This window comes from Fusarium venenatum (genome assembly GCF_020744135.1).
Source record: "Fusarium venenatum strain MPI-CAGE-CH-0201 chromosome Unknown EDB82scaffold_2, whole genome shotgun sequence".
Classification (NCBI taxonomy): Eukaryota; Fungi; Ascomycota; class Sordariomycetes; order Hypocreales; family Nectriaceae; genus Fusarium; species Fusarium venenatum.
In genome coordinates, this window is record NW_027072130.1 from 4,352,051 (window position 1) to 4,374,431 (window position 22,381).

Genomic DNA, 22,381 nt, shown 5'->3' on the forward strand with positions numbered 1-22,381 from the left:
GCAGATCCGGAGTGAGTTGGCCAACACTGATAAGATGAAAGAACGCACAGAACGTGTGGCAGAACGTGCAGAACACTACAAACTCGTCCAGACATTGGCCAGGGGTGAGTCAAATCATCTAGACTTGGTCGGCTTCAACTCATCAGAATACAGAACGTGCAGAGCGTGCGATAGAACGTGCCGAAAGCGATATTCTCGACCAAACCTTGACTAAAGGTCAGTCGAATACCCTTGGGCATGCCGCCTCACACTGATCAGATCATAGAACTCGCAGAACGTGCAGAAGAGCACGATGAACGCGAAATCGAGTCTCTTGGGTGACAAGCTTGGGATTGAAGCAGTGCAGATACAACACCGTTGGTACTGAGATGAAGCCGCCGCGTCCCATGGGTGACATCATGATGAATGGCGGATATGCGCCTATGATGGAATTGGTCAGCGACAGCCGCATGCTGGGCTCCAGCAAGACTACGTTGGGCTCCGGGCGCAATGCATTGAAACATGATTATGTGTCCCAGATAAGCAAGACGTGGCTCGGGAATGCGAAGAGTTATATGACATACACTTATTTTTGAACAAACGTTAATCTATTGCTCGTTGCTCTATTTATAACCACTGTCCGTATCAGGTCGTTCAGTCCATGTCATGAAACTATCCACCGCGGCTACTGTCATTGTGTTAGAAGCATCGGTCTCGATAGCTCAAGGATATACATTGCTATGTATCTACGTAACTCTAATTCATCTCTTGACCATAACGTTACAATTAAATATTAACCTGTTCAACAGTCGAATGTCATACCGCCAGACAATGGCTTGTTACTACAGACGCAAGAAAGAAGGCATTTATCATGTTATCACGAAGTACAGGTCGGCCAGCTGTACAGCGAATAGCTTAATCACACTAGATTAGGTGCGTTGGACTCTTCTACCATTGTCGACAAGATTGATCGTGTGTAAGCTGTTGAGTTCTGCTGAGGAGCAAATGCCTTCCGGACATTTGCAAAAGTCGCCAGTGCGCTTTAGAGCTGCAGATCTCCCTCCTAGGGCAGTTGGTAGACACCATGGAATCCTTGTGCGGCCCATGTGGCTAGCCAGGTAGCCAGCGGAACAGAGTGTCGGCGAACTTCGCACAAATGGATGGCGGAATTTAGGGAAGGTTGTCGCGAATGCCGAGCCTTCGGCTAGGCAAATTATTTCCGAAAGCCAAATGCAGCTTATCGATAGGCGCAATCGCTACTCCGCTCATCGGCTCCGAGGATTTGATGTTACCTTTCGGCCGTCACCGGGCATGGACGATGACGATAATCTAGTGGTTGGGCTTAATTGCTGTCACCAGTATCAACAGGGACAATGTTTCCCAGTGCTGGCAACCTAGCATACTGATTAATCCTCTGACGATAAAGTCTATAACTGTTTCAACATCCAGACTGATTCCCCTTCCAAACTCGACGATGTCATGGCGGCTGGCAACGGTCTCCCCACCCACAGGCCCCTAGCTGAGTAAGTACCTATGTATACGTCTCGCCATCCCTTGCATTGACGAAAGGAGCCATCTGCAGGCACATGATCAGACGATGGGACATTAAATGACTCGATATGAACCTCAAAGTTGAAGCGGGACATGGGATCCGCTCTGTTTAAACTGCTGCCTATTAAGATGGCCGTGAGAAAACTGTTTAAGTCCAAGGGAACCTCCACCTGGATCCATTGCAACACATCCAAAAGACACATTGATTGGTGCGCATGCGAGAACCTAAGACAGAACCCGAATATGCCCCACCGTCTCCAAATCTCCAACCTGGGGCAGCATCGACATCACATTGGGGTTGCAGATCGGTTATTGCAAAACAGGGCTTTGGCCACTAACAAGGAAACAAAGTTGAATGCCGACCCTGTTTCCGTACCATTAAAATGCAACTACATACACTAATAATCAACAAATTCTGTTGGTGCTCGCATATTGTTACCCGAGTGGACAGAGGTTGTCTGATCGTCCTCCCGACTACCGACTACAGCAAGTATAAATGCCACCACCACGCACCATGGCAACTATCGTAACATCCCATTAATGTCCAAGTCGGATAAAAGATCAGAGCTATGGAGCGTGTTCCTGGTTTCAATGTGGCCAACCACTTTGAGAAGCGTCAGCTTCTCATTGCTATCAACTGTGTTGCTGCTCTGTCCATTTTCTTCTTTGGGTATGCAACAACAACAACCCTTCAACGATGGAACAAATGACTGATGATAATTCGAAAGATATGACCAAGGAATGATGGGTGGTGTCAACAATTCGAAACATTACATCGATTTGATGGGTTTTGGTTACGTCGACGAAGGAACTGGCGAACCTGTCGTCACCGACAGTCTGCTCCAAGGAGGAATCGTCTCCGTTTACTATCTGGGCACTCTCTTTGGCTGCCTCTTGGGTGGATGGATCGGAGACAAACTTGGAAGAATCAAGACTATCGCTGTTGGCTCTGTCTGGGCAATCCTAGGTGCTGCGTTGCAATGTTCAGCTCAGAACCACGACTGGATGATCTGCTCACGTTTTGTCAACGGTATCGGCACAGGTATTCTAAATGCTATTGTTCCTGTTTGGGCTACTGAGACAGCTGAGCATACCTCCCGTGGACAGTTCATAGCCATAGAATTCACTCTCAACATCTTTGGAGTCGTTGTCGCGTACTGGCTCGAGTTTGGTCTTTCCTACATCGACAACAATGGCTCGCAGTTCGGTTGGCGGTTCCCGATTGCCTTCCAGATCCTCCCTCTCCTCGTTCTCTTGGGATGTGTTTGGTTTTTCCCCGAATCGCCTCGTTGGCTCGTCAAGGTTGGACGTGATGACGAAGCTCAGTATATCCTCCAACGCCTTCGTGGGTCAAGTGAGTTTGATCGTGCTCGCGCTCACGCTGAGTATACCGACATCAAGAATATCGTTCAGCTTGAGAACAAGGAATCTTCCAAGAATTCATACTTCCACATGTTCTTCGGTATTGGGTCCGGTGAGCTGCACACTGGTAGACGTGTACAGCTTGTCATCTGGGTAAGTCTCAGAGCATCATGTTGAAACAAAGTCTGACAGCAAGCAGCTACAAATTATGCAAGAATGGGTAGGAATTGCCGGGGTTACAGTTTACGCACCTACAATCTTCCGTATCGCAGGCTTCGACACAAAAAAGAGTCAATGGATATCGGGTCTCAACAATATCTTCTACATGTTCGCTACGTTGATCTGTGTTTACACTCTGGATCGCATCGGCCGGAGATGGACTCTTTACTGGGGTGCGGTAGGCCAGGGAATCGCCATGTTTCTAGCTGCTGCCTTTTCCAGACTTGGCCAAGATGCCAGGGATGCTGGAGACATTGACAAGGCGAACTCTTACGGTGCTGCTGCCGCTTCCTTCGTCTTTATCTTCACATTCGTCTTTGGCGCTACATGGCTGACAGTGCCCTGGCTATACCCAGCTGAAATCTTCCCGCTCCAAGTTCGGGCCAAAGGAAACGCGTTTGGTGTCTTTGGATGGTCCATCGGCAACGGTTGGCTGACGCTTCTTTGCCCCGTCATGTTCTCTAAGATCGGCGAGAACACACTTCACATCTTTGGTGCAGCCAACCTGCTAGCCATTCCCATGGTGTGGGCTCTGTACCCCGAGAGTAACCAGCGCACTCTAGAGGAAATGGATCTGCTGTTTGCCGCTAATACACCATGGGTATGGGATGCCGAGAAGAAGTTCAAGGAGTTGAAAGAGCAACAGCCTGGACTCGTGACTGCCTCTGCACACAATAGGGATGTTATGGACGTTGAGCCTGGTGTTAAGTCAGCTTCTGGAGACGAAGTGAACATGAGCACATGAGGTAATTCGACAAAGTATAGGTCAGCCCATGGGATTTGCGGCTATCTGCCTTGACTTGTACATGCGAGATTGCACATGAATGTATCCAGGAATATAAAATATACTTAGTTTCGTGGGATGGTGATTCGACAGTCCCGCTAATCAGTATAAATATTTCCTAAATTTAGAAATTTCGCAACCAATTTAGTTCTGTTCATATTCGAGATGATGGATGTTCTCTACCTTTGCCGATGCAAAGTTTAGCATAGATACTTTGTTCACACATTTTGACCATACACTAGCTTACTTATGTTAAATTTTTGTTTAAAGTGAGATTTTGTTAATATAAGAATGTCGCTCAAGTCTTATTCAATCCTTACCTATTGACAATATACCACCCATTTTGCTGGTGGTTTCTCAAGTATTTTCACAGTCCATTCCGGGTAACGGGGCTAACAGGTTTCTAGAGCTCATAATCAACCGATATTCTTTACAACGTGGAACAAATCGCGGCGATGAAACTCGTGCCACGTTTCACAGTCCTGGCGCTCATAGCTGGCGGTACTGTATCCCTCAAACTTCCCCGACGACTACAAGATTTTGATTTCAGGTTCCGAGCGCCATATTTTGAGCCGGCTTCCATATCTCGATGTCATGTCACTATAGCTAACCAACCGGGATTTTGTGACGAGCCACAATGGAAATTTGAATGTCCACCGAACAGTGCTCCTATACGCAAAGGCTGGGGCACCTCAGAGCTTAGCCACAAGCCTAAGAGGTCTATTCGCTACAAGGACCTTTTTGGTGGTGGAAGATTCAGGGAGCTACGCCTTTGAAACCAAGAGGATCTGTCATAATTCACTTCCTCGCATCCGCGGCCTACCACTTTATGTTCAGGATGGTGCTCTACCAACAAATGCAATGTCAATTTATCCTTTTACCCTCAAGTTTAATAAACTCTACAAATACAATGGAGAATATTTGATAATTAAAGACTAGCTCAATTTAGATCATGCAGTTGTGACTTCATGTTTAGGTCATGCCATGGGGCTCTGTGATTAGCCAATGTTTTGAACGCCGGCTTATGCTTCTTCATATGCAAAACCCCTGTTCTCTAAATTACTCCCTTTCGTTTAGTAAGGGCTCGTTCTCTCGGCTTCCGCCGGGTCCCTCATTCTCTCCATCATTTTGCTCAATTAATGTGCTCCCGGGAGTTGGAAAGTTCGATAATAGAAGGACTCCCATAGCAACGATTGCGATGGCCTATCTATAAATTAGCCACAGAGGACAAGCTTGTTCGTGGAGTTTCAAACGTACCGCATTGCAGAAAAATGTAGCGTAGGCTTTGCCGGCTTGAGCCAAGGTAGCAAATATCAGACCGAAGAGTCCCTGTGTAGCAAGTCGTGCAATGTTTTCTACCAGTGTGACAGCGTTGAGAGCATCTGCACGTTGGGAGTCTGGGCACATTTGTGTGATACAACCCTTGGCAGCAGGTGCACTGCCAGAGCCGAAGGGAAGAAGAAAGGCGGCTGCTCGGTTGATTAGTGGGTGTGGTTTTGTCTGGGTAAGGAACGTACCAAGATAAATATGCCATCGCTGTGTTGCGAAACCTGATACTGTAGTAAGAAGACCATCTACGACTAAACTCCATCGCAGGAAGACAAGATCGAAACGAGATCCTTCGTCATCTTTGTTGGAGCTTACAGCCTGGTAGGGCTCATGGTCTGCTTGCTCACCCACAGTCGCATCGAATTCCCCGGCAGTGGTTGGGATATGCTGCGTGGTCGTTTCATTCACTTCACCGGATGAAATTGTCCGAGAGTTGACATACCAACCGCGTCCCCATGTGATGATACGGGGAAACAAAAAGATCAAGAAGAAACTCCTCATGATGGCAAACTCGGACATAAGCCAACCATTGTCTCCTTGTGTAAAACTGAACGCGGCGGTTGCGTACATCTGAATAAGAAGAGGTGCATAGTCTGTCGCGAGTACCCCAAGGAAGATACCACCGCAGAGGAAGATGACACCGAGGTGCTTTTTTGTCTTCCCGTCTACCAAACGCAGCTTTTGGGGCATGAGTACTTTTAGAGGGGTGAGGAATCCCGTCGCAGGCTTCCCACCACTGGACATGGACTCTGGAGATATGTAAGGTAGTACGCTCCAGACATAGATGCCTGAGAATATAAAACAGCAGAAGGATGTTTCGAAAGGCGCTTTTATGTCAATGTCGCCGAGCATACCACCAGCTGGGATAATTAGTGCTTTTATTCATGCCCAGATGGCGAGTTAATTAATGGAAATGACGTACTCAGATAGCCAATGCCTTGTCCCAACATGATTGCGCCCTGAAGTCGCCCAAAGACTGCTGTTCTTCTCAAAGGCTCGACGACTTCACCAGCGATGATATTGATCACCAGGCTAATAATTGTAAGTAATTGTGTGTACGTTCTTTGAAGATTGGAGTCTCACATGTAACCGGCTGGTCCCCCAAAAATCGTAATCAATTGCGTTAGCTGAATGATCAACATGCCTTCTCGTTTGCCTGTCAAAACACCAAGAATTTGCGTCACGACTCGGATAGCCGGGATAAATATTTGCATTAGAAGCGCCACGCGCGGACCGAACCTTTTGGCTATCCAGCCTGCAAGAAAAAGATTCAATGTGCCTAATAACATTTGATCAGCGTTATTTTGATAGTTAGGAGATACTCATCCATGACCTACCGCAGAATGTTGTGCTCATACCCAAGATGCTGAACTGGGTCGCAGTCATGGAAGCAATTTCATCGCGACTACATCGATCGCCTGGGCCATCATATGGAGGATGGGTATCATAAAAAGAATCGCATGTCATTAAATGAAACACATAAAATAGTCTGAAAATTGTCAGTCAATGAAGGAGCTTCTCTTTCATGGGACTACCTACGGAACTTGGGTGAAACTAAAAGCCAATGTAATGAGAAATCCCGCAAGCAAAATGCGATTTTCAACATGGCAAACCTTTCGCAGCCAATTGGACTTTTTCCCTTTGCCCTTGCTGGGAAGCAGTGGTGTTGTTTCGTCACCTGTCATGGTCGGTCATTTACAGTGCTGAAGTAAAAATGCAGAGCAAAGTAAGAGTAAATAAGGCGGGAAAAAAGTCTTGGATGATAAAGTAACTGCGATGTCGCAATAGCGGTTCCATCAATCGGTGAGGGCCGCATTCGGATTTCCTGATCAGGTATAGAGCTTACGGGATTGTTCGGATATAACATGGATTCACATGGACAGTGGCACGATGTAAACGGTTCTATAAATGTGAATGCACTTCAGATATGTCAATGGGGAAATGATAATAAAAAAGTTTATTAAAAGCATAACCTTTTCTTTACCATATCTTTTCATCCCAGCCTCGTTCATGTCCATGCAATTGCGATTCAAAAGGCTCGCCAACAGCTAAACACGGATACTCACTGTCCATTACCTGCTGTTCTTGCTGTAGGTTTTGAAACTCGGTACACTGTGTCAACTAATCAATATTTTCTTGTTTTACGTCTTCCTCGAAGAATATCCTGAGTCTTCTCAAATTGGTGGCCTTTTTTAGATGATCAAGGCATGGGCTTTGCACTGGCCGGTGGCAGCCCAGATACAGCGTCTCCAAGGTTGGGTATAGTGTGTCGATCATAGACTGAAGAGCCGAGTCTATGAGTTCCTCCGATGTTCGATATGGTTTAAGTATGTGGCATTTATGATGTCCTCCCAAAATGACAGTCCGAAGTCGCAATGTCGTCGGGCAACTGATCCTCGTGATGCTATCAATCATCGTTCGTGTCACTATTGTGACGCGTATTGAAAGCACCAAGAACTCTTCTAGGGCTGGAAGAAATTGAATCAGATTTCCGACATCTTCACGAACCTGGGTAGTTGTATAAAGATAGAGACGTTGGAGTGTAGGTCCCCACGCAATGCAGGCATTTTTTCAAAGAAGTAAAGTCAATCAGTCACACACTCAGAGCTAATTTCCTTAACCGCAGAATATTTCTAAAAACCTCAGGCGGAATCTTATATAGAAAATAGTTCGCAGAACCGGAATATGGTTGTCCGAGACTCAGGGTCGTTAGATTGGAGAAGTCATACTTTGATAAGGCATACGTCGCCCAAGCAGAGCTCATGTCTGTTTCAAGTTCGGTGAGCTCTTTATAGAACTGCTCGATATGCATTTCCGGGGCCGTTACTTCACGATGTGTGTGTGAAGCCCCCGAGAACTTGAAGGTCCTGACTTGAGGGCATGATTGGAGTAGTGTCTTTATATTCTCTCGGTGTTTTTTGAGATACTCGGGCGTTAATTCTTGGAATGCGCATCCAGGTGCCCATCTCAGCGCCAAACTCTTAAGATTTGGGCAGGTTCGGACGATGTCAATCAGTCTTTGGTACTCGTCACCCCACCAAATGTAGAGTGATCGGATAAGGTTGGCGCGACGAGGCTCGCCACTGATTGAGAAATGAAACCGCCATACTTCCGAAAAGCGCCCTCTGAATGGCAATAGGCGGTATATATGCTCTTCTGCAATATGTTGAAATAGTTTGCAGGTGCGATCTAGAGACATCAATGTTTTGGTCTCCTCTGATCGATGCATCCTACCCTCCTGGTCAACCCAGTCACGGACGTAGCCGATGATCTGTACGCATATCTCTGTTAGTAGACAGACCCCCTAACTGTACGTCTACACAGGGAAAACAGACACATGGCGCAATGTCTGAAGCCCGGGAGTTGGACAAGAACTGCAAAAGCTGCGATAGAATCGGATAGCCACTCGAGCCCGACGCAAGGCCTCTTGGTCATCCGGTCGCAGTGCAGCCACTGTTCTGGCTCTATTGACAAAGTCTTCGATCACTATCTTTTGAGTAGCATGCTCCATGCTGGAACAAGTGAGGGGTTGAGTCGGCATCTTGTTGCCGTTGATCAGTCTCAAGGAGGAAAAAAAGAAAATGATTGGCAAATGACTCAAGGAAAAGGTGAGAACAGTTCCGTATTTATCCTTGGACTAAAAGGTTCCTCCATGGGATCTTTCACTTTCATTTTTATACTTCCATCTTTGCTTACAAAGAAGCTTCACTGGGAAAACCTTGTAACGACTCAAACATAACAATCCACATCTGACACACGCCCACCACCACTATCTGAGGACTTCAAAAAAGAGGTGGGGATTTTACAGTTCTCATTCACCATAACCCCTCAACCTTATCGAGCGTCCATCTCCAAGTGCATATATATAAAGCTTCTACTTTCCCTACATGATCAGTCTTGATTCCAAACCCTTGTTTACTGAAGGCACCCAACATTGTGCTTCTCCCCAGTACAACGGAACGCAGCATAACATTGGCCAAATCTTTCTTGCCAATACTGATTCGAAGCCGGGATCGTATCGAATTACCATTCCAAAACCACGATGGGGTGGTCTTGGTTCATCCTGGTCCTTTTAGGTCTTGTCCAAATAACAGTCGTCTATGCACAGCTGGTCACCGGACCAACAGCCCAGGGACTTGTGGATGCAGCCCTCGACGCCCTCGGAGGTAGAATAACTTTCCATGCACCAAGGTTAGACTTTCAGAGCTAAAGTGTAAACTCGTTTGTAATTGCGGAGACAGCATCTACCGATCGCGATCACTTATGCAAAGCTACCAGCTTACGAGGGCCGACACATCGGTCATGACATCTGGGTCCCAGAACATCCCTTATAGGCTTGATGCTGAGGTTTTGCAGCAGAGAATTGACCGTCATGCGACCCCTTCAAGTGAGCTTCCGCGCATCATAGCTGCAGCTTCATGTTAACATAACTTAGATTCGTGGGCTTGGGGTTCGCCTGATCTCAAACCAGTTGACTTTTCTCTTGTTGTACAAGACGGAGCAGATGGTTTTGCATGTTATACCAAAGGAAACAACATGATACATGTTCCATATAATGTTACATTCGGCTACACTGATGGTAAGAGAACAATCTGGAATTCGTGATAACTCAAGATGCCTAACATTGAAAGCTGCTCTCACTCGAAATCTCATCATGGAGGCTCGGATGTTGTCCCCTCATCTTGTATATCGCGTGAGTCACAGTCTGACGGTGCCATTGGAACAGTATTAGATGTGACCAGCTGACACATTTCAGATGAGAAACTCCACGTCTGTGTCTGTGAGCAACTTGGAGATAAATGGAGTCTATTTCCAAGCCGGTATGCCTGTCCCAGCCTCTTCTCATATACCGCTGACACTTCAAAGTCCAAGACAGCCAATAAGGCATCACAGTATTTATGGATCCAAAGTCGGACTTGCCATACATTGTATGAACGACAGAGAGCCATCCAATCTACGGTACCGCGACAAAGGACTTGTATCTCTCTGAGTACAAGGAAGTCGAAGGCATCGAATTCCCTCGTCTTGTCCAAACTATCTAGAACTCGAGCTCGCAGCGTCTCAGTGCTGTTGTAGAGACTTTCGCATCGAAGAAGTCACTCTGAATCCGGACTTTCCCGCTGGATACTTCGATGGAATTCCTGAAGATCAGAGCTTGGGACCTAAGACCCCACCTGAAAAATCCTCCCTTATCTCCAACGGCCTTGTGACTGATTACAGCTCCAGTATGCTCGGCTCAGGTATCGCTCAACAGCCATTGAAGATCGTTAGAGCGGAAAACCCAGTCCGCGGCCTATCTCAGGTACACTGGCTTGTTCTCAACGACAGGGATGACCTCGGGTTCAAGATGGTCATCATTGAGTTTGACAAGGAAGTGATTCTTTGCGATGCGCCACCAGATTGGAGCGACACTATCAAACAATGGGTGTCAGAGAATCTCAAGAAACCCATCACTTTCGTTGCAGTATGTATCAAACAACTTCGCTGAGGATAGGACTGATTATCACAGCCTTCACATCATCACCGGGACCACTCTGGTGGAATTCGCGACTTCGCCCAAGCCGGTGTCAAGTCAATTATCCTCGAGATCGCTGTAGATCATTGGTCTAGTGTTTGTGCAGCTAGTTTCATCACATTCAAGTAAGGACCTCCTCACTGAATCTGCCAAGTTTGTCTCACAAAAGCATAGTCAAAGCCATCCTTATACGCATACCGACGGCACAATCACGGCTTGGTTCAACTGGGAGGCCCAAACAGCACATGCTTCTGATTGGACTTATGTCTTTTTTACGGAGCTATGTGCTTCTGCCGACTCACCCGTGATTGCATTTGAAGCCGATTCTTGGAAGGCTGGGCTGGATGCTGAGCTTTCAAACCAGGGCCAGACGAGACAGTGGTTAGACCAGATTGTCTCGGATGGTCTACCTCAGCACACAATGTACGCGATATGGCCTGTATCTGTTTCGCGATTAAATTGACGACGTCGCAGAGTCTTCCCTTCTCATGGAAAAATAACTCCGTTGGAGCAGCTCCTTGAGATTACAGCCTACCTGTATCCCAATTTTGATGTTACGAACTGGAGAAATGGAGCGGCAATCTGTAGTTAGTAGGCCGGCAGTCTCTCCACTCTACATGGGGTTGCACTACATGATGTAGTCTATGAATGAAGGAAGAGGGAAGGTTGGTTTCAAATTTGAGACGCAGACAGGGAATGGCTCCTCGGATTAGCTACAAGACCTTATGACTACCAAATGAAATCTCCAGTGTTCCGCCTCGTATGTGCCAGGCAAGATACTATTTAGGGTGGTATTACTTAATGCTCCTTCTCACATCTCGGAGTGAATATCATCTTTAGCTCCGGAACCTCCAGTGTAAAACAGTCTCTCAAGCCATGAATAAAAGATCCTGGGTCTGTCTCGGCCGCGAATGCCATATCGTACTTGGACAGAATCTCTGTCAGGACGTAACGCATCTCCATCAGACCCAACTGCTTTCCTGCGCATGCTCCACGACCTATTCTAGTTAGATATAACATATTATGATGAGATTTTTGAGTTTTCTTACCAGTAGAGAATGGAGCATATACAGATGAATCAAGGGTCAATTCAGGTTGGGTCGTCCATCGCTCGGGGATGAACTCAAGGGGACGTACAAAGCATCGTTCATCTCCAATGATTTTAGTGTGTGGTCAGACGAGAGATAGGATATACATACCTCGATACATAGTGTACGAAGGAGCATGGAAGATGGTGTCTCCGGGAATGAAGACATCATCGATTTGCATTCCTTCGGGTGGCGTCATTCTCTGGAGGCCAGACATAATGACCGGGTTAAGACGAAGAGACTCATCGATGCATGCCTGGAGGTACTTAAGCTTGCTCATTGACACATAGTCCGACGTTTCATAGTTGGCCTTGTATTCGTCGATCTCTGCTCGTAAGTTCTTCAAGACGTGAGGGTGAATGGTAAGTTGGTGTAATAGAACAGATGTAGCCGCTGATGTGGTATCGCTGCCTTCATATAAGTATTACATTAATTTTGAACTTCAAATAGTTCTGGACTTACCTTCCTGCCACAGCAATGAGATGCGCGTCACCGCAAAGTCTCAGGTAGTCATCCTTTGTGGGGTTCTCAATCGAATCATATTCTTCCAGAATCCAGGAGAGTACATCAGGTTCCGAGGGTTTGTTCTGGGACAGGTCAGATCAGTCTTTCACTTCAGATTTCACCTACCTTTCGTCTGATCTCCACCTTTTCTTTTAACCACGACTGAAACGATAGCCACGAATTGTTCAGGAAAGGAGTTTCCTTGAACACTTCAAAGAGCCAGGTACATTGGCGAAAGTAACCCATTAGAACCTGACTTTGATGTGACTCAGTCAAGAACTTATCCTTTACCCCTTTGGCCAGATAGTTGAAGCTTGTGCCGAAAGCAAGGTCGCCCACTATATCAAAGGTGTAAAAATTGATCCAGGCCGCAATATTGAGTGGCGTTCCTTTGGTCTTCTCGATCTGATCGGTCAATTGTTTCGTATATCTTATGACTCGCGGCTCGTAATCTCTAAGCGCTGTTCAGGATTAGTATGGGATTTTGACACAGGAAAGGAGCGCTCCTGCTACCTCTTGCTGTAAAAGCCTTATCCCAAGTCTTTCTTCGACGAGCGTGGCTTTTCTTGTTTCGGTCGGCGAGGAGGTTTACCCAGGGATGGGCAACGTTATAGAATGGGCCTTTAGAAATGGGCGAATTGTTTGCGTGAAGGATACGAAACGCGCTTGGAGTTGCGATGGAAATCTCCTGAGGACCTTGGCAGTTTTCAGTAAGGCATGTGCTTTGGTATCTTGCGGTGCTGACTTACCGATTCTGACAATATCTCCATATTTCTGGTGCAGTTTCTGGACCTCTAGATACATGTGCTCTTCTTTTATTGCTAGCCAAGAGGCGTATACGTTCGAGAGCCGTGCTACAAAGGGGCCGGGAAACCTATTCAGACGGTGGAAAAAACCTCGGTAGATCAAGATACTGCTTGTTATGCCGAACAAGAATGAGAAAAACCATTTGTTGGCGAGAAGTATCGCATCGAAGTAGGCCATGGGCCTCAACTGGTTCAATGCACACGGTGTAACTGCTTCATAAGTTATCCACGCGCAAATAAATCGCATCGTCCAGAGGTCCCATTCGCCCTTGCGTAGAGCGAAAACATGTGCAGACACGCCGGCAGAGAATGAAATTGCCAACGACTCCACAGAGTCTAGCGAAAGGGTTGGGGGAGTCATGGCGGGCGGTCGCATGCTTCACATTATTCACAGGAGGGGCAATGAGTTTGGGGGCCAGTCATGGCTTTTTATATGTCAATCATCTCTAGAAGGCTGCAGTCATACGACTTCCGTAATGATGTTTGACCGTCGCCCAGTATAAATCTAACTTGAATGTGTGTTCCCGAAATGGCTTCAAGGTCCGTTCATGCAGGACATGCGACACATCAAATCATGCGATTGGCCGATGTTGACGTCTTTATGCGGCTCTGAGACCTGTGGTTCTTGCCAATACATTGTAAATGTGACTAATGATGTGAGTAAGCATGTGATATTCCGGTTCTGCACTACAAATGGTCAGAATCAGAGCTTCTCACCGATGCATGACAGCGGCGAGAAAAGAAGGCTGCGGTACAACGATGTGTCTTTACAGCGGTTAAGGGGTGACAAATATGCCTGACACAGAACTCTAGTATTAGTGTGGTCCCGCGTCTGACTTTTTTGTTGTCCTGAGGACCAGCTACAGTAACTGATCGTTTCAGAAATTGGACATGCGTTGCGGGGATCAATGTACACTACAGTTCACACTTGAGGTGATGAGGTTAGTGGAAACGCCTGGTACTTCGGGTGTGTCTTGGGCGCCGAACGTTTATGATATCTGCAAGTGATTTAAAATGCCATCAAGTGGCTGTTTTCCCCCCGTTTTTGTGCATGTTGTGACCTTTGAAGCCAGCGGTGGGAACTAAAGTCTGAACAAGATAACAGCTAAGCAACTCGGCGGATAAACATCTCGTCATATTTCAAGCCTGTGTCCCACGTCTGGCCGACATCGTGTCAGGTTCAAGGATGATTATATTTCTTATTTACTTGTAAGACGTTCTCCCAACAGCATTACTTCTGGCTTTAGCTTATTACCATAGTAATTGGAAACCACTTCCACAACACTGCAGTCCAGGGTATGTCCCTTACGTTGATGGGGCACAAACTCGCCAACTGACGAATCATCGCGTCCCAATTTTGCTTGTTGTGAATTCACATACTAGACCAACGCGTCATAAAACGTGACAAGGGTTGCTCATAAACGGTGTGAAAGGTGACTCCTGGTCAAGACATGACAAAGCATCAACCAGTCCGCATTTCTCTGCTGCCGGTTCTCAAAAGATAGGAAGAAAAGGTTCCGCAGTGACTGTTTAAGGTGTCACAACGGACTATCCGGTAATTAGCAACGGTTATCAACCCAAGCGCTCGGTGTTGTGCAGATGCAAAACTAGCGACGGCACCAAGTCAAATCTCTTGTCCTTATCCTTGATGGGTATGGTCTCCAATTAACTTTGAGGTTATCAAGTGGGCAAGAGTCTTAGCTTCTCGGCCAGACTAGGGTTACTCTGCCACGAGACCCACGACTGCGATAGCGATTTATGAGGAGGCCGGACCATCACGGCTCAAGCTCCGATGTTTTTGAGTGAGGGGCTCTTATCTTAGGCGAGTTTGGCACCCAATTGAAGAAATATTTGACAAGCCACGATGCAATCGATGTAAACTATAGAAACCTTGGAGCTTTCCCGACACCACGGGTCTACTATTGGAAGGTCTCAATGGTCTGGACCTCTTTGCTCATTGAAGAATTCTTATTGTTGAATATTGTCATCGGTATCCATCCGATATGAGCTAAACCGTCCTGGATTGTGAACCCGTCTTTTTGCGGATCCAGGAAACTAACCCCGGATTTTCTATCCACGACGGATGTCACCTGGGACTGAAATATTGGTCAGAGGACTGGTCTTGGCTCACGAGGGAAAAACTGTGCTGGCTATTCATTAGCTGGCTGTTCCCCTCCGCTAATTTATGTTTCTCTTGCCCCCGCCTTCGACAAACCAAACCGAGGCATTGAGACAATACGAATCCCTCTTTTCTCATCACTGGTCAAGGTCAATTGAATCAATTGAAAGAGGCTGCAGAGACAGCCCTTGTTTTTGATCAAAATGCCCGTTGAGAACTCTTCTCCAGCCTTGTAGCTCGAATCTCAACGTCATGGCCGGGCTTCAGCCCGATATCTATGCAGCGCTCAGCATTACCTGGGTCGCAGCTTTTCTAGCCCTTGTAATGCGAATCAAAGCCCGGAAGATGATGAAGACGAAACTGTGGATCGATGACTATTTTGCCATTGTCGCCTTGGTACGCAGATTCCATATTCAACATGCGCACGTGCTCATTATTTGACTGTAGTTTTTTATCACGAGTTATTGTTCTGTGATTATTTACTGTATGCACGACATTTCCAAGATACCCACCACGTTCGCTTATCATGGACATTTAGGGACCCATAGCTTCAAGCTCGGACAGTCTCTCAGCACGATATCAGATCCGGTCGAAGCCAGCCGCATCCAGGACCGATCACGACTCCTACTATGGATCTGCGAACTCCTCTATGCCTCATCGATCGCCTTTTGCAAACTGGCTATTCTATGTTTTTACTGGCGGGTGTTCCAGTATACCTCGATTCGATATGCGATCATAGGCCTGCTCGTTGCTGTAAGCATTTGGATTGTGATTCGTACTTTTTTCGTTATATTCCATTGTGTTCCAGTTCAGGCATATTGGGACAAGAGTATCCAAGGCGCGAAATGTCCCTTCAACGAGGCAAACTTCTTCTTTGCCACGATTCTCGTACACACGACGATGGATTGTATCATCCTGATTTTGCCAGTTATCGAAGTCATGAAGATGAGTTTGCCATTGTCGCAAAAGCTGGCTGTGGTTGGCCTTTTCACCTCTGGAACTATGTACGTTGACCTGACTTATGATGGAATTACTACTGACTCCCGAGAAGAGTTTGCGTTGCGTCGATATTTGTCTTGGTGCATTCCAAACTATATAATCCTCGAACCGACGATATTCCCAAAGACATGGCAGCGAATATGATGTGGTCTACTGTGGAAACTAATATGGCAGTCTTTTCAGGTATGAACGGAGTTACAGCTATCACTGTAACGAAAGCTAACAGAAGATATAGCCTGTCTCCCCATGCTTCGACCCATCTTTCGTCACTTCCTTCCTGGGCTCTCAACGAGAGAAGAATCAGCGCGAGCACCGATAAGCTTGACAAATGTTGGGCCACATCCTATAGTGAGAACTCAATCACAGTTGAAGAAACAAGAGTTTCGAAGGTCTGGTCGCTCTGGTCTATATGATCCAGAGCTAGGTGTGTTTCATGGATTTTGGGATATATCAAGTATCAGAAGCGTAGGCTCAAGGTCAGAAAGCGGCGCCACATAGGTGCCTTGAATAATATTTAATGGAAAAAAACCTTATATTGTCGTAACCTTTATCATGAAGTTGTGTAATCGACCGGTTTTCATACCAAGGTCGTCCCGGGGCGAAGTCCGGGAGGCTATTCCAAGCCATGTGACTTGAAACGAGTCAGAACCTTAACGATTTGACAGCATATGCCGCTGAAGAAGTCCGAACAAGGGACGAGGCTTTGCAACTTTGTGCTCGTGGTTGAAGAATGTGGGTTGACTTACGCTGCTTCGCCCTGTTCTGACACTTCACAACAGAGTATGAATACCTTTGCGTTAAGATCATTTGAGGTCTGTGGCAATCATTCCATTTGCTCTTGCAGCTTTGGATCGTCTTCGAAAGCTGCCATAGCCTGCCGTCCTTCTAGCATGGTCTGATCTTGATCCGCCGTTGAATTTGCCGCGACAATCGCGATATTGTTTTTCTCTTTTCATTTCGACGTCGATATTATGGATCGTGGAGCTAGAAATATACTAGGCGACCTGTAGGATGATGAGAATAGGAGAGCATAAACGTGGACCGTTACACCGAGCATAACGAGAAGACACATGACAAGCATGATACTTTTTCGTGAGCCGAGTCGGTCAAAAGAATAGGAGTCCATGGTAGGAAAAGAGGGAATAGTAATGTGCTGCAGCAAAAGAAGTAAAGTGAATGAGCGGTCCGATGCCGTTTCTCGGCTAGATGTTTCAGTTTCGAGGATTAAGAGGTTTCGAGGCTGAAGGCGATCATTCGAGGCAAGGAAGTAAATAGGCGATAGGTCTCACTTTAAGAGTCTCGACACTTTTAAAATTACACGAATACTTCCTCCAATTATATTCCTGTAGACCCAATTGTAACTGCGGCGTAGACTAATTAATACATAAGACAGGAAGCGACCGATGAGCGGTTGGTTCGAGATGATGGGACTTTGTTGGACCTTGGTGGAGGAGGCTCATTGGGCTTACCGTACCAGGTGCGCTATATTGCAGGGGGTTGTTGGTCAGACGGCTCACACATTTAAGCCGATGGTCCTCTTGGTATTGCTTGGCTTCTTCTTTGAACTTGCACTGTTACAACATGTCATAGCAGCTATCGATCCCTGCGCATTTTGCAGGTAGAGGATTATGCTGGAAGCAACAAGATGTATTTTTCAGTACTCAGAAATTTAACGAAAATGACCTTTGGCGATTGTTGGTCGGCACAGCTACCCCTGCCTGTAAGGAGGGCTGAACTACGCGATCAGACCATGTCTATGCTCGGCGCCTTTAACCGACCCATCTAGATTACTTGTTCAAATTGTGCGGCACAGTCTCGCTTCTCAAGACGTAAAGACCCCATTCGGATTGTAATTTCGAGATGAGAAACGTTACATCAAAGCCAAGAGTGTGGCTATGACAAATATCTACATCCATACTTTCGCGACTCAACATTGCTCCAACCGACAGGAGCCCATAAGCAATGATTCCGTGCCCCTGCATTCTAGCAGTAGAACACTCTATTGCACCTCGAAAACCCCACATCTACCCTGACTCGTTGTCTCAAAATCTATCCAGCTAACCAGAATGGTTACCTCACAGCTCTGGATCTATTCTCCCCACTCTCAAATACGCTGACAAGCTCAGAAAATGTTCATTGGGCACCAGAATCAATGCCCACGGTCAAACCAGGCACGATTTCGATGTTACTGGGGCTGCCATAATCACCGAGAAGGGTAAGACGGATGTTTCGTTGTTCATCTTGACTGTTTTCCAACGTCAGAAGGTGTTTACCCTGCGTTGAGCCTGAGTGGACAATAAAATGCCAAGTCTCTCTCTCTGGTGAAGAACCATGGATGCCGTTATAGACTTGGGCGATAGTGTCACGATCAGGCTGAGGTACAAAGACCGAAACAGAAGAGACGCCAGTAGCTCTTGACGGATGTTTGGTGTAGGAAGGTTGAGAACCGTCATCATTTTGGTACGGAACGCGCAAATGCCTCTGAGTACGATCGAGACACCAGAAAGGAGCTTTTCCGGGCTGCAGAGGCTGGCCAGAAACGTTGTAGGCAGATGCTACGGACCACTTCAATTCGACCCCGTCAGGTCGAAGGCGGCCTCCCGGGACCGGGTCGTGGTAGGCAACTTTAGTACTCGATTCTTTCACCTGCTTTTGTATCGTACCAAATTCCTCTTCGTTAGGAAGAGTATAGGCCCAGTCGACGATGGTGTTTTCTTCCAACTCTCCCCATCTATGCGCTTTTCGCTGTTCACGATCAAGACCTTCCTGAAACGCTATAAGCTCGATATAGACTCCGTCAGAAAATTCAATGAGCTTGTTGACAGTACGGCCATCTGCGTGGGTACCTCCATCTATTATCTGTATAAGTTTAACTCGATCAGCTCAAGAAGCATGCAGCTTACCGATCACGGTGAGAACATTCTCGAGCGACTTGGGTAGCTTTTGTAACGTCTGGTACGATACCAAAATGACGATATGGTCTAGCGTAGGTGTCATGACAATGGTTTCTGGTGCTCTTCGAATGAATCTATCTGGAGGGATGTTAAATCATCACAGGTGAGGGGGAAAGAGAATCCTCATTTATAGCCTTCAATTGGCCAATCACATGACAGGCGAGATCACGTCAATTGACACCAAAATTGCAACGACTCATCAAACAAAAGGCTTTCAAGTTTCAATTCTACGCGGTTACGAACTTAAGGATATCCTTTTGAGGCGCCTTATTCTAGACATGCGAGGTGGTCCTTCAATGGCTTTTAGATACCCATATGAAGTGCAGTGGATGCCAGACAGACAAGCTCCGAGTCGCCTTCCTTGACCGTTAGCAAGAGGAAACCCCCAAAGAATTACTTCTAGCTTATGCATGTTACTACTAGACTCAGCTGTCGACATGTCATCGTCATGCAACATGAGACGCTCACGATGAGGCAGGACAAACAATGATTCAATGGGTATTCAAGGCAAATGGAGAGAACAGTGGATAATGGGATAACGTAATAGAATTAAATTAAGAGGAAGTTAATGTACAAACTCAAGCCATAGCGAAGCAATCAGTAGGAGAAATAATAAATAGAATGCAGTTCGTTTGCAGAATGGTTCAATGAAAAGGAGCGCCAGAACACTTCTTCGGAGGGGCGTTACAGACTAATCAATATAATCTGGTCAAGTCCAACAGCGTCCGCCTACCCAGTAAGAACGTTTTCATTTCTCACGCTGGACCCTTCTTGTCGTCAAACCCAAGCTGGTAGGCGTCGATACTCTCTGGTGTGACTTGATCTGAGACAAAGACTGAGTCGACGTAAACTGTTGCCACTCCACTACCAGAACAAGACATCGAGATGCCCAAGCTCGTGCTTTGTGCGTCAGATCTGACAGTGGTGAGTACTCTGTTCTACGATTTGGTCGCACCGTCGCCGGTGGAAAGCCCCTGTGAGTAGACCTGATGACTACCAATGAATGCATCAATTGTGCATGTCTGACTTCCCCCCAGAGTAATTACAGCATAGTAGAACTGTATAGTATAGAGAGCAGTCCTGCTGGGGCTCAGAGATGGAAGCATCTGTGATATACCGACAAAGGAACCCACGTCTCTCTTACTGTCGTTGGATATTTTCAGGGCGACACATTCGTCATCAGTACCATCATCTTCACTGAAGCAGTCGCCGTTATGATGTGTGGCATCACCTTCCGTCTCGAAGCCCATGATGCCACCGTCAGAGTCGGGGTTTGGTGTAGCGAACCTGCCATTAGCTACACGGTTTGTGATAATGACAGGGTCTTGAGTTGTTGTCGTTGTCGATTCTATGGAAGTGGTGGTAGTGGGTTCCTGCGTAGTTGATTCGAAGGAAGTTGTGAGAATAGATGAAACATCGGAAGTGTCTGTCAAGGACGATGTTTCATAGGACATAGGTATAGTAGAAGAAGCTTCATCGCTGATCGATGTGAGAAACATGGATGTGGGCGTAGAGGATGTAGAAATGCTTGAGGTAAGTAGCTCGGTCACGGAAGAAGAGCTTTCAAAGACAGGCAAGTCCGACGTACTGGCAAGTGCTGATGTCTCTACTTCGGAAGAACTCTGTACTTCTTCAGAGGTACCGGCAACGGTTGGAAGCAATGTTTCCGTTTCAAAAGGGGTTGGCTCTTCAGTTCTTGAGGGGGACAGGGAAGGGAGGACTACGCCATTTGTGAAGGATGGGATTTTGACAGTGGATTGTCGAGAGGTGAAGTTACTAAAAGAGAGAGCTCTTGTAGGGTCAATCGTCATTGTAGGGAATGTTGTCTCCTCGTCAGTCACGTCAGGTGGAGGAAGTGATGTGGAATCTGGATTTTCGGAGGAGGGTAGCTCTGGCGCTTGGGTACTCTCGACCTGAGTGTTGGCGGCAGTCGAAGTGTCCAGGCCATCAATCCGACCGTTGATGCACCGCTCAACTGTAGAGTGTCGTCGGTTAGTTGTAACTGTCTAGATAACGCTGGGTTAAGACTCACCTCCGTAAATGGTCAAACGAACAGGAACGCAGCCTTGTGGCCTAGACGTGAATGTCATATATATATCGCCGTCAGAGGATGTCTGACAAAAGGATGCCTGGCTACCATGAAGTCGAGGGTTGACAAAACGGAGCGATCCCCCACTATTACTGAAAGTAGTAGTGATGTCGTCCCCAGAAGGTACTGATGATGATTGTAATAGTTGGAAAGCATCACCAAGGTATGAGATGGGTATCCCTCCTTCGAAGAGACGACCGTTTCCAAGGGTGAAGACAGTGGCGAAGGTACAGATGCCATTGCCAACAAACCCTCCAATATCTCGCTTCCTTGACTCCTCAGATGGGGTTACAGCGAAAATAATACGTTGGCCAGTAGGATCAAACTCCACCGAGGTTGGCTCTGTAGCTAACGCCGACGAAGACTGCTCCGGACTAAGTGTAGTGACCAGACTTGGGTTGGCGTCTGTTGAGAAACGGTCTTCGTCGCTTGTACTCAATGAAGTTGTGCGATCAGACTCAGTAGAATTTTTGGAAGGTTCGGGAAGCTCAGTGCCCATGGAAACAGGTGCCAAGTATGTGGAAAGGTAGGTAATGCAGTATGTACCGGGTCCTTGGTCCCATATCTGACATCGCCAAGATCAGCAGAAGCAATGGCTATCTTGGCGATACCACCTAGCAGCGCAAATGTTGTAAGTTGACGCTTCATGATGAAGTAATAGGAAGGGTAAGTGAGATGTGGCTGTCACGAAAAATCCAACGGAAAACAGGCGAGTTGATAACTCTGGAAATTGTCTGATCATGTGTTTAGCTATGCGAAATGTTATTGGCCTTTGAGACAGGGCTGAAAGCCAAATTAACAAACCAACACAAGGAGTAAGGGTAATTGCAATAGCTTACGCCATCATTTACAAGAAGAATCTGGGCCATGTCCTTTCGGATAGGAACCTTGCCATGGGGTGAGACATAACACTTGAATTAGTCAAAAAGTCGATGGAAAGTATAGTTTAGTTTCAACACTCCCTTGCATTGGAGAAGAAGCTCCTGGTTAGCCAGTCACAAAAGTATGCAAGGAACTGTCAGTGCAATGAAAGATAGAAATGTCTTGAACTACTTTTTAGCAAGCGATCTGTTTTTGTGTTTT

At 46.6% G+C, this 22,381-nt stretch overlaps 8 protein-coding genes across 8 annotated transcripts; 4 read left to right on the top strand and 4 right to left on the bottom strand.

Moving 5' to 3' along the window:
• Positions 1 to 587: 587 nt before the first annotated feature.
• On the top strand, positions 588 to 1,126 carry EDB82DRAFT_498298 (uncharacterized protein). The gene has a single exon (XM_065608571.1). The coding sequence runs from the start codon at positions 646 to 648 to the stop codon at positions 910 to 912; it is 267 nt and encodes an 88-aa protein (XP_065464748.1). The 5' UTR covers positions 588 to 645; the 3' UTR covers positions 913 to 1,126.
• A 973-nt stretch (positions 1,127 to 2,099) lies between these two features.
• Positions 2,100 to 3,856, top strand: EDB82DRAFT_429497 (general substrate transporter; the record flags this gene model as incomplete). The annotated part of the gene is made up of 3 exons (XM_025734479.1): positions 2,100 to 2,200; positions 2,259 to 3,045; positions 3,092 to 3,856. The coding sequence occupies 3 exons, from the start codon at positions 2,100 to 2,102 to the stop codon at positions 3,854 to 3,856; spliced, it is 1,653 nt and encodes a 550-aa protein (XP_025585282.1).
• A 754-nt stretch (positions 3,857 to 4,610) lies between these two features.
• Positions 4,611 to 8,765, bottom strand: EDB82DRAFT_566563 (uncharacterized protein; the record flags this gene model as incomplete). Its single annotated transcript, XM_065609829.1, has 11 exons — positions 4,611 to 5,098; positions 5,153 to 5,364; positions 5,413 to 6,084; positions 6,147 to 6,256; positions 6,308 to 6,503; positions 6,562 to 6,713; positions 6,764 to 6,902; positions 7,291 to 7,345; positions 7,445 to 7,732; positions 7,824 to 8,528; positions 8,562 to 8,765. The coding sequence occupies 11 exons, from the start codon at positions 8,763 to 8,765 to the stop codon at positions 4,955 to 4,957; spliced, it is 2,877 nt and encodes a 958-aa protein (XP_065464749.1). The 3' UTR covers positions 4,611 to 4,954.
• Positions 8,766 to 9,266: 501 nt separating this feature from the next.
• On the top strand, positions 9,267 to 11,404 carry EDB82DRAFT_566564 (uncharacterized protein; the record flags this gene model as incomplete). The annotated part of the gene is made up of 9 exons (XM_065609830.1): positions 9,267 to 9,415; positions 9,466 to 9,611; positions 9,660 to 9,803; positions 10,166 to 10,251; positions 10,282 to 10,288; positions 10,318 to 10,688; positions 10,734 to 10,864; positions 10,914 to 11,162; positions 11,214 to 11,404. 9 exons carry the CDS (start codon positions 9,267 to 9,269, stop codon positions 11,329 to 11,331), a joined length of 1,401 nt encoding a protein of 466 aa, XP_065464750.1. The 3' UTR covers positions 11,332 to 11,404.
• On the bottom strand, positions 11,393 to 13,570 carry EDB82DRAFT_498305 (cytochrome P450). Its single transcript, XM_025734483.2, has 7 exons — positions 13,081 to 13,570; positions 12,845 to 13,027; positions 12,458 to 12,792; positions 12,290 to 12,414; positions 11,939 to 12,234; positions 11,789 to 11,890; positions 11,393 to 11,737 (listed from the first exon to the last, which is right to left on the bottom strand). The coding sequence occupies exons 1-7, from the start codon at positions 13,511 to 13,513 to the stop codon at positions 11,538 to 11,540; spliced, it is 1,674 nt and encodes a 557-aa protein (XP_025585286.2). The 5' UTR covers positions 13,514 to 13,570; the 3' UTR covers positions 11,393 to 11,537.
• A 1,938-nt stretch (positions 13,571 to 15,508) lies between these two features.
• On the top strand, positions 15,509 to 16,574 carry EDB82DRAFT_428011 (uncharacterized protein; the record flags this gene model as incomplete). The annotated part of the gene is made up of 4 exons (XM_065607666.1): positions 15,509 to 15,652; positions 15,704 to 15,740; positions 15,795 to 16,264; positions 16,491 to 16,574. The coding sequence occupies 4 exons, from the start codon at positions 15,509 to 15,511 to the stop codon at positions 16,572 to 16,574; spliced, it is 735 nt and encodes a 244-aa protein (XP_065464751.1).
• A 1,375-nt stretch (positions 16,575 to 17,949) lies between these two features.
• Positions 17,950 to 19,421, bottom strand: EDB82DRAFT_566567 (glyoxalase-like domain-containing protein). Its single transcript, XM_025734485.2, has 2 exons — positions 19,159 to 19,421; positions 17,950 to 19,107 (listed from the first exon to the last, which is right to left on the bottom strand). The coding sequence occupies exons 1-2, from the start codon at positions 19,250 to 19,252 to the stop codon at positions 18,389 to 18,391; spliced, it is 813 nt and encodes a 270-aa protein (XP_025585288.1). The 5' UTR covers positions 19,253 to 19,421; the 3' UTR covers positions 17,950 to 18,388.
• A 320-nt stretch (positions 19,422 to 19,741) lies between these two features.
• EDB82DRAFT_536069 (uncharacterized protein) lies at positions 19,742 to 21,992 on the bottom strand. The gene is made up of 2 exons (XM_025734489.2): positions 21,242 to 21,992; positions 19,742 to 21,184 (listed from the first exon to the last, which is right to left on the bottom strand). Exons 1-2 carry the CDS (start codon positions 21,795 to 21,797, stop codon positions 20,148 to 20,150), a joined length of 1,593 nt encoding a protein of 530 aa, XP_025585289.2. The 5' UTR covers positions 21,798 to 21,992; the 3' UTR covers positions 19,742 to 20,147.
• Positions 21,993 to 22,381: the final 389 nt, after the last annotated feature.

What these genes read in the sequence shown, in the direction of transcription:
- EDB82DRAFT_498298 (XM_065608571.1), top strand. Translation starts at nt 646, where the DNA reads ATGAAACTATCCACCGCGGCTACTGTCATTGTGTTAGAAGCATCGGTC.
- EDB82DRAFT_536069 (XM_025734489.2), bottom strand. Translation starts at nt 21,797, where the DNA reads ATGGGCACTGAGCTTCCCGAACCTTCCAAAAATTCTACTGAGTCTGAT. An exon ending in TCGTTTGACCATTTACGGAG is followed by an intron (nt 21,185 to 21,241) that starts GTGAGTCTTAAC and finishes GACACTCTACAG; the next exon opens with TTGAGCGGTGCATCAACGGT.
- EDB82DRAFT_498305 (XM_025734483.2), bottom strand. Translation starts at nt 13,513, where the DNA reads ATGCGACCGCCCGCCATGACTCCCCCAACCCTTTCGCTAGACTCTGTG. An exon ending in TGGAGATATTGTCAGAATCG is followed by an intron (nt 13,028 to 13,080) that starts GTAAGTCAGCAC and finishes AAAACTGCCAAG; the next exon opens with GTCCTCAGGAGATTTCCATC. An exon ending in TTCGTACACTATGTATCGAG is followed by an intron (nt 11,891 to 11,938) that starts GTATGTATATCC and finishes AAATCATTGGAG; the next exon opens with ATGAACGATGCTTTGTACGT.
- EDB82DRAFT_566567 (XM_025734485.2), bottom strand. Translation starts at nt 19,252, where the DNA reads ATGACACCTACGCTAGACCATATCGTCATTTTGGTATCGTACCAGACG. An exon ending in GAATGTTCTCACCGTGATCG is followed by an intron (nt 19,108 to 19,158) that starts GTAAGCTGCATG and finishes TACAGATAATAG; the next exon opens with ATGGAGGTACCCACGCAGAT.